This window comes from Lolium rigidum, chromosome 3 (assembly GCF_022539505.1).
Source record: "Lolium rigidum isolate FL_2022 chromosome 3, APGP_CSIRO_Lrig_0.1, whole genome shotgun sequence".
Classification (NCBI taxonomy): domain Eukaryota; kingdom Viridiplantae; phylum Streptophyta; class Magnoliopsida; order Poales; family Poaceae; genus Lolium; species Lolium rigidum.
Window position 1 is genome coordinate 32,045,319 of NC_061510.1, and position 9,783 is coordinate 32,055,101.

The following is a 9,783-nucleotide window of genomic DNA, read 5'->3' on the forward strand; positions in this document are numbered from 1 at the left end:
GATAGTAGGATTCCACATTGAGGGTTCAGAGTTCACTAAAACTTCATCAAGACGGTTTCGAACATAATCACAACTTTCCTTCAAGTAAGATGCATTTGTCTCAAGAGTGTTTAATCTATTATAAATACTAATAAGAGCTGAATCAAAGTTATTAGCCGAACTATGTGATGCAACCAATTTTTTTATGGCATTAAAAGCTTGATCACTGTTGCAATGAAGGAAATCTCCTCCCACTATAGCATCTAAGGCATATCTATAGCGAATCATAAGCCCAAAATAATAATTACTAAGGAGCAAGCTTAGAGTCATTTGAGGTTCAGTTTCACGATAAGCATCAAAAATTCTAGACCAAGCGTCTTTAAAACTCTCCTCATCCCCTTGTTTAAAAGTAAAGACTAATTCCTCAGGTGAAGAAGTAACAGGTACAGAGCTAGACATGATAACAAAAGTAAACTAAATGCAAGTAACTAATTTTTTTGTGTTTTGATATAAAGCTAGTAAATAAGACAGGAAGTAAAGTAACTAATTTTTTCGTGTTTTTGATATAGAGAGCAAGACAGTAAATAAAGTAAAACTAGCAACTAATTTTTTTGTGTTTTGTTTAAGTGCAACAAATAAAGTAGTAAATAAAATAAAGCAAGACAAAAACAAAGTAAAGAGATTGGAAGTGGAGACTCCCCTTGCAGCGTGTCTTGATCTCCCCGGCAACGGCGCCAGAAAACAGTCTGCTGGCGTGCAGTTGACGTGGGAGATAGAAATCTTTGTGGTATAACTTTTCTTCAGATTCCCCGGCAACGGCGCCAGAAAACAGGCTTGATGCGCGTAGATGTACACGTCCGTTGGGAACCCCAAGAGGAAGGTATGATGCGCACAGCGGCAAGTTTTCCCTCAGAAAGAAACCAAGGTTATCAAACCAGTAGGAGCCAAGAAGCACGTGAAGGTTGTTGGTGGAGGAATGTAGTGCGGCGCAACACCGAGTGAAACCGGCGCCAACGTGGAACCTGCACAACACAATCAAAGTACTTTGCCCCAACGTAACAGTGAGGTTGTCAATCTCACCGGCTTGCTGAAAACAAAGGATTAAACGTATCGAGTGGAAGATGGTGTTTGTTTGCAAAGAACAGTAAAAGCAGTAGAATGTGTTCAAATGTAAAAGAATGGACCGGGGTCCACAGTTCACTAGTGGTGTCTCTCCAATAAGATAACTAGCATGCTAGGTGAACAAATTACAGGTGAGCAATTGACAAATAAAGATTCAATACATATCAACGATGATTACTATGTGATTTAATCAGGGCATTACGACAAAGTACATTGACCGCTATCCAGCATGCATCTATGCCTAAATAATCCACCTTCGAAGTTATCATCCGAACCCCTTCCGGTATTAAGTTGTAAACAACGAGATAATTGCATTAAGTATGGTGCGTAATGTAATCAACACAAATATCCTTAGACAAAGCATCAATGTTTTATCCCTAGTAGCAATAGCACATCCACAACCTTAGAACTTTACTCGTCATCGTCCCGATTTAATGGAGGCATGAACCCACTATCGAGCATAATTACTCCCTCTTGGAGTTACAAGTATCAACTTGGCCAGAGCCTCTACTAGCAACGGAGAGCATGCAAGAACATAAACAACACATATATGATAGATTGATAATCAACTTAACATAGTATTCTCTATTCATCGGATCTCACCAAACACAACATGTAGCATTACAAATAGATGATCTTGATCATGTTAGGCAGCTCACAAGATCTAATACAATGAAAGCACAAGCGGAGAAGACAACCATCTAGCTACTGCTATGGACCCATAGTCCAAGGATGAACTACTCACGCATCAATCCGGAGGCGGGCATGATGATGTAGAGCCCCTCCGGTGATGATTCCCCTCTCCCGGCAGGGTGCCGGAGGCGATCTCCTGAATCCCCCGAGATGGGATTGGCGGCGGCGGCCTCTCAGTAATGTTTTCCGTATCGTGGCTCTCGGTACAGGGGGTTTCGTGACGGAGGCTTTAAGTAGGCGGAAGGGTAGGTCAAAGGGCGACACGAGGGCCCCACACAACAGGGCGGCGCGGGCCCTAGCCTGGCCGCGCAGCCCTGGTGTGGCGGCGCCTCGTCGCCCCACTTCGTCTCCTCTTCGGACTTCTGGAAGCTTCGTGCAAAAATAGGACCCTGGGCGTTGATTTCGTCCAATTCCGAGAATATTTCCTTACTAGGATTTCTAAAACCAAAAACAGCATAAAAACAGCAACTGGCACTTCGGCATCTTGTTAATAGGTTAGTGCCGGAAAATGTAAAATAACGCTGTAAAGTATGTGTAAAACACTCAAGTATTGTAATAAAAGTAGCATGGAACATAAGAAATTATAGATACGTTTGCGACGTATCATCGACCTCTTTAAGCTTGAAGTATTTGACTTGAAGAGCTAACTTAGTGAAGTCGATAATTTTGACTTCTTGCTTTGTCCCAAACTTAGCAGCAATCTTCTGTAACTCTCGTTCATAGTTATCTGAACGAGAGAAACTTCCAAGAACCGTAATATTGGTCCCATTGTTGCCTGGCATCTTAAGCTTTAAGTACGCATAGTGCGGTACATCCAATTAACTTAGCGTAAGCTTGCCTCTCGAGGATAGTGTGGTACTGCGATTCTCAGTTCACTTCCTCGAATTCGATCCTTTCTTTCAAGAAACTGTCGGGTTTCCCGAGGACTACATTCAAGGAAATTCTGCCAAGAGGGTACGCTGGCAAGGTTGGAACAATGCCATGGAAACATGTATCAGACTCCTGCAATATATCGGATGTGATGCCCATATTCTTGGTTGTGCTTGTGAATATCAGACTCAACCCGCTTTCTCCATCCATGAATACTTTAATCATGCTGAATCCTCCAATTTGTGCTTCGACTACCAAGGCTGCATGAACTGGCCTTGGAATAGACAATGGGTGATCGGCTCGGCTGAACAGGATTCTGTGTAGACCAGTCGATGAATTCTGGGACGTTAGCCATGGTGCTTTCTGCAAGGTTGATCTCTTGTGTAAGCTTTTTTATTTCTCTCCTGGAAATGCTAGTTTTGTGAATCATGCTCATCTGCCCCCGAGGTGGAGGAAAATCTTCATTGGAGGTGCGAGTTTGAACTTGTTGAACTTGATGCTGAGGTGGAGGCGGTGGATTCGTGACCTGCGCATGTCTCCTACCCGACTCGTAGAACTTCTGAATATCGAGAAACTGTCGGCAGTCCCTGAGCGGATGGCTTGACTTTTTGGTGTTATCCTTGGGGTCGATGTACGCATGTATGTAACAGGGAGCGTTTAGCTGCTCAGCAAATGGTAACTCGGGGACCTGTGGAGGTCGCTCCGTGTAATTGTTGCGATTGTTGTCCCGACGATCATCACGTCTGTCACCACGCTGATCATCGTACCCATCATCACGTCGATCAGAATATCCGACAGCTACAATGTTGGTGTCCACGTACCCGCGGTCTTTCCTCTTTTTGTGGCGATCACGTCGATGGCCTGACTCGTGCTTCTGGTCATCATCTTCGCCATCATTGTACGGACGCGGTTTCCTTACTTGATCTTCTCCATCAGCCCAACTGTTGGCAATCTCCATAAGCTTGGTAATAGTCTTTGGCTTTTTCCGGCCAAGTTCTTCGATGTAGGATTCTCGTCGAATGCCATCACTGAAAGCATCGATTGCTCTGTCGACGGAAACATCTTCGGCAACGTTTAGGAGTTTAGTAAAGCGTCCAATGTACACGTGCATAGATTCCCTCGGCTTCTGCTAGCAATGACGTAATTCTTCGATTCCAACGGGTCTCTTGTATGTGGCCTAGAAATTCTTGACGAAAGCATCAACCAAAACTTCCCAGGACCTAATAGATCCTTTCGACAGGCCTCTCAACCATGCTCGTGCCGAATCTTTCAGGTAAAGCTGCAGGCACTGCATCGATGCTCTTTGGTTTCCCATGTGTAAGATCACAGTTTGCAGATAATCGTCTATCCAAGACCTTGGCTCCTGCTGCCCATCATACTTAGTAGAGTTAGTGGGAGTAGGCTTGAATCTCTTCGGTGGCATTGTCTCCCGAATCATGTAGGTTAAACAATCGGCTCCTCGAAGTTCGCCATCATACTCCTGGGTTTCCTCGGAATCGTCGCTATCATATCCTTCCCTTGCAGCACGCCGACGGTGAGCTTTGTCGATTTTACTCTGTGTAATATCATCGCGAGCATCTTTCGAACGATGCTTAGATCCACTGCCCAGATGCGTGGTTTTCTCCTTCCTGGGGTGAGTTTATCTCCAAGGATCGTGAGGCTTTCCAAAGCACCCCGATGAGCTTGCGCCATTGGACCATTGGGTGTTGGCTGGTGATTGATCAAGTAAGCCGTGAGATTAGTCGTCGCCCCTTTGACAGTTTTTGGCCTGAGCATGCCCGCGATGTCCATAGTCATAAAAGAGTTGGAGAGATTTGAAGTGATCTCCCTTGCATCGTCTTCTGAGAGCCAAGGAATTCGTGGCCGAAATCTCCCTGGACCTTGGTTGCTACGAGACGTGCTTCCATGCGACGCCCTTCGTCGCTCGCTTGATTGATCCGCTGCGTGTCGGCGTCGATCGAGGTCAGCTTGCTCATTTGCCAACCGAACCCGATTCCTCTCCAAAATAGTGTGGTACGCATTGAGGGTCCCTGCCGAAACTCCAGAGGGGACTCGAGTGTTATTGGCTACAGCATTGCGGGCAATTTCCCACTCTTCCTCAGTGATGGTGTAATCGCTATCGTCGTTGCTGCCGCTAGTCTCGATGTTCCGGTGTCCACCACGATTGGCGCGTGGGGTATGTTCACCTTCAGAGGGTCCTTGTCTGTTGACAGAGTTGAGGATGGCGTAAATTTGGTGATGCGCCACTCTCCAGGTGGCTACCCTGGCAATGTAGTCGACACTTTCTTCGTCAGAGGTAAACCTGCAAATGACATGGCATGACTATGTAAGTTTGGTTAGTTTCAGTGGCCGGTTAGTTGTTAGCTTTGCTTTAACTTAAGTACCTATGGTAGTTGTTAGCTTTGTTTGTTAGTTTGTAACGGGTATGTTTGTGATGTCTTTGTGATGTGGTTGAGCTTTGCTTACGGTATGGTAAGCTCACCGGATTTTTTTTATGTGGTGAGCACATCACATTATAGGCAACTTTATTGGAAAACCAAATAACCCTTGTTTTTCTCTTCTCATCCAAAATAGTAAACAATAGGCATCCAATCAACATCGTTAGCTTATTTGTCTTGGTGTGTGGCCCGGGCTACCAAACGAATGGAACAACCTGGCTTTTGGGCCGTTTCTCTGTGACCATGCCCCGGGGACATGCGCCTAGGAGCCCCAAAAGAAGCCCATCTAGGCAACAAATCACGTCCTTGCTTCTTCCTCTTCTCTCTAGTATACCCTTCATCTTTGCTTTTGGCATGTGGCTAAGTTGGGTACCACTAGCAAAAACCTGATCTTCGTGGAGGTCTGTTGGTGCAGTGGGGAGCGCACCCATGCTGACACATGCCGCGTACAAAGAGGTCCCATGAGTGTACTTTCGTGCGTGCGTACTTCCGCAGTAGTGCATAGCACAGCTATACTCAAAAGTTTAACATATGTGTACTCACAAGTTCAACATATTTGTACTCACATATATCCAAGAGGACAACTATAGCAAAAATCCAAAGTACACCTATGTCATGAGTACACCAAAGTACAATTGTGACGAAACAGAAGTACACCAAGTAAAGTTTTGCTGAAACACGAAGTACACCGAAATACAGTTGTGCAGAAACTGAGTATATAGTACACTAGGAACCCAAAGTACAACTAGTTGAAACCCAAGTACACCCAAAGTATTGTTCTGATAGTTTTGGAAGTACAATTCATAAAATCTATCAATACGAGATCTAGTTTTGATGATCTCGCGAGAATCTCAAAAGTGAAAACGACTAGTAATTTGGACCAACGGTTTTTATATATTTTGTTTTGAAAATTTAAATCCATAAAAAGGGAAAAACTGAGCCATGCATCCCACCGCTCGCCTAGCCTTCCTCATCTCTCACCTTACTTTGCTTCTCCTTCCAACAAGTGTCATAGGCGGAGACCATTTTCGGTTGATTTTATTGCACCACGTTGAGCCACATGTCAGATGCACAACACACGTAATTCCCTCCGCGGCCTTTTCTTTAGAGGTTTCGGGTTCATTCTCGTTTTCCTTTATATGAAGTATGACCAATTATTCCCTTTTGACAAGAGAGTGAAGTAAGCAATTAGGGCTCCGTGCCTTCCGTCGCCGCCACCGTCGATATGCCTCAACTCGTGTGCCCGTAGGGCATGGAGGCGCGGTGGATCCCGATCCTTGTTGGCGGGAGGGCTCCGTTTCTTGCTATTTTTCTTTGATTTGTTTATGGTTTGTGTCCTACGTAGAAAGATGTGGTTGTGGCGACTCCCTGAATATGAAATAAAGCCCTCATATTCTACTCCCCTCCCCGATGAGTGTCTACCGTCGCAGAGGGCATGTGGAGGTTTGTCTTCGACGCATCTCGCTGGATTTGGTCCGTGTTCCTTCTGATCTACACTTCTCCTCATCGGCAATGGTTGATACTCTTGTGCGCTTGTCCTCCGGGGCCTTACCACAACGACTACCCGTCTATCTGCTACATCAAGCTCTAGTGCGACAAGTTTTGTCTGACTCCAATGTGGGTGGGGGGGGGGTTGAGGACAGCGGCATATCTTCGGCTCGTTCGAATGCGTGTAGTTGTCAGTAGGTGATCTAAAGACCTATTTGCAATTTATATTATTTTTAGGGGGGGGGGGTGAGGACAGCGGCATATCTTCGGCTCGTTCGAATGCGTGTAGTTGTCAGTAGGTGATCTAAAGACCTATTTGCAGTTTATATTATTTTTAGGTTTTATTTTACTGCTGTTGAGGATTATAAATACTCCTAGTTCGGTGAATTTTCCGCAAAAAAATTATTGATTTCCTTTTAAATATTCTCATTGATTTTTTTGACGGTTGTTTTTGATTTGGTGCCTAAGCGCGATACAGCTCCATACTGCATGGGCCGGCCCAGTCTATACTGTTTTTTTTTGCGAGGATGCCCCAGTCTATATGCTGTTAGGTACGTTCGCTCCATAACACACGCATTGAGCATCAAATTCCGAATAACTCTCCAAAACGGGCAGCCACGCGAGACGCGAGCGAGCGTGGACGGAAGGAACAGGCTTCCCGATCGGACTCGAATTCCGGGACGAGACGGAGCAATCCCGTGTTTAAAAGGCAAGCCTCGCCCGGCGTTTCGTCCTCACCAGAACACGATCAGCTTTTCGATCGCAGACCAAGACACGCCAGCCCCGTTCGAATCGAGAGTTGCAGCGAACGAATCGAAGCGCGAGAGTTTGTTCTTCAAACGCGATGGCGAGCACGGCGTCTTCGAAGAAGGCGGCGAACCGGCTGGTGGTGGAGGAGTCCAGCATGGACGACAACTCCGTCTGCAATCTCCACCCGGCAACCATGGACCGCCTCTCCATATTCCGCGGCGACATCGTGCTGCTCAAGGGCAAGCGCCGCCGCACCACCGTCTGCATGGTTCACCCCGATGACACCTGCGAGGAGCACAAGCTCAAGATCAACAAGGTCGCCCGCTCCAACCTCAGGGTGCGCATCGCCGACGTCGTGTCCGTGCACCTTTGCCCCGACGTCAAGTACGGCAAGCGCGTGCACATCCTCCCCATCGACGACACCATCGAGGGTATCACGGGCAACCTATTCGAGGCCTACCTCAAGCCCTACTTTGTGGACGCCTACCGCCCGGTGCACAAGGGCGACCTCTTCGTCGTACGTGGCGGTATGCGGAGCGTCGAGTTCAAGGTCATAGAGATCGACCCTGCGGTTGACTACTGCATTGTGGCGGCAGACACGGAGATCTTCTCCGACGGCGAGCCGGTCAAGAGGGAGGACGAGGAGAGGCTCGACGACATCGGCTATGATGACGTAGGCGGCATGCGCAAGCAGATGAATCAGATCAGGGAGCTGGTCGAGCTGCCGCTCAGGCATCCGCAGATTTTCAAGTCTCTCGGCGTGAAGCCTCCCAAGGGCATCCTATTGTACGGCCCTCCCGGCTCCGGCAAGACGTTGATCGCTCGTGCGGTGGCAAACGAGACGGGGGCCTTCTTCTTCTGCATCAATGGCCCCGAGATCATGTCCAAGATGGCTGGCGAGAGCGAGAGCAACTTGAGGAAGGCATTTGAGGAGGCCGAGAAGAACGCTCCGTCCATCATCTTCATCGACGAGATCGACTCCATTGCTCCAAAGAGGGAGAAGACACACGGCGAGGTGGAGAGGCGCATCGTGTCCCAGCTGCTGACGCTCATGGACGGGATGAAGGCACGAGCACACGTCATCGTAATGGGCGCCACGAATCGTCCCAACAGCATCGATCCTGCTCTCAGGCGTTTCGGGAGGTTCGACCGCGAGATCGACATTGGAGTGCCGGACGAGGTTGGGCGCCTTGAGGTCCTACGCATCCACACCAAAAATATGAAGCTCTCGGAGGACGTCAACCTAGAAGTGGTGGCCAAGGACACGCACGGCTATGTTGGTGCCGACTTGGCCGCGCTCTGCACCGAGGCGGCCCTACAATGCATCAGGGAGAAGATGGATGTGATCGACCTCGAGGACGACACAATCGATGCTGAGATCTTGAACTCCATGGCCGTCACCAACGACCACCTCAAAACGGCTCTCGTTGGCACCAATCCTTCGGCGCTTCGTGAGACCGTCGTGGAGGTGCCCAACGTCAGCTGGTCCGACGTCGGCGGTCTCGACGGTGTCAAGAGGGAGCTGCAGGAAACCGTCCAGTACCCCGTGGAGCACCCCGAGAAGTTTGAGAAGTTCGGCATGTCGCCTTCCAAGGGCGTCCTCTTCTACGGACCACCAGGCTGCGGCAAGACGTTGCTAGCCAAGGCGATTGCCAACGAGTGTCAGGCCAATTTCATCAGTATCAAGGGGCCCGAGCTGCTCACCATGTGGTTCGGCGAGAGTGAGGCCAACGTCCGTGAGATATTCGACAAGGCGAGGCAGTCGGCGCCGTGCGTGCTCTTCTTCGACGAGCTCGACTCGATCGCGATGCAGCGCGGCGGCAGCGTTGGAGACGCCGGCGGTGCGGCGGACAGGGTCCTGAACCAGCTACTGACCGAGATGGACGGTATGAACGCCAAGAAGACGGTGTTCATCATCGGCGCCACCAACAGGCCGGACATCATCGACTCGGCGCTGCTCCGTCCCGGACGTCTTGACCAGCTCATCTACATCCCCTTGCCAGACGAGGCCTCGCGACACCAGATCTTCAAGGCTTGCCTCAGGAATTCTCCCGTGGCCAAGGACGTCGACCTCGGCGCGCTCGCGAGGTTCACGACAGGTTTCAGTGGCGCCGACATCACCGAGATTTGCCAGAGGGCGTGCAAGTATGCCATTAGGGAAGACATTGAGAAGGATATCGAGAAGCAGAAGTCGGGCATGGAGGTGGATGGTGGGCAGGAAGATGAAGTGGCTGAGATCAAGACGGCTCACTTCGAGGAGTCGATGAAGTATGCGAGGAGGAGTGTGAGCGACGGCGACATCCGGAAGTACCAGTCGTTCGCTCAGACGCTGCAGCAGTCCAGGGGCTTTGGCACCGAGTTCCGCTTCCCGGCGCAGCCACAAGCTTCTGTCAACGCCTTCGACACTGCCGTGGCACCTGATGAGGATGATCTGTACAACTGA

The 9,783-nt window shown here is 49.0% G+C and overlaps 1 protein-coding gene across 1 annotated transcript; it reads left to right on the forward strand.

Annotated features, from left to right (window-relative positions):
• Positions 1-7,434: 7,434 nt before the first annotated feature.
• LOC124695459 (cell division control protein 48 homolog D-like) lies at positions 7,435-9,783 on the forward strand. The gene has a single exon (XM_047228304.1). The coding sequence runs from the start codon at positions 7,435-7,437 to the stop codon at positions 9,781-9,783; it is 2,349 nt and encodes a 782-aa protein (XP_047084260.1).

Coding starts and splice junctions, on each gene's coding strand:
- LOC124695459 (XM_047228304.1), top strand. CDS start 7,435: ATGGCGAGCACGGCGTCTTCGAAGAAGGCGGCGAACCGGCTGGTGGTG.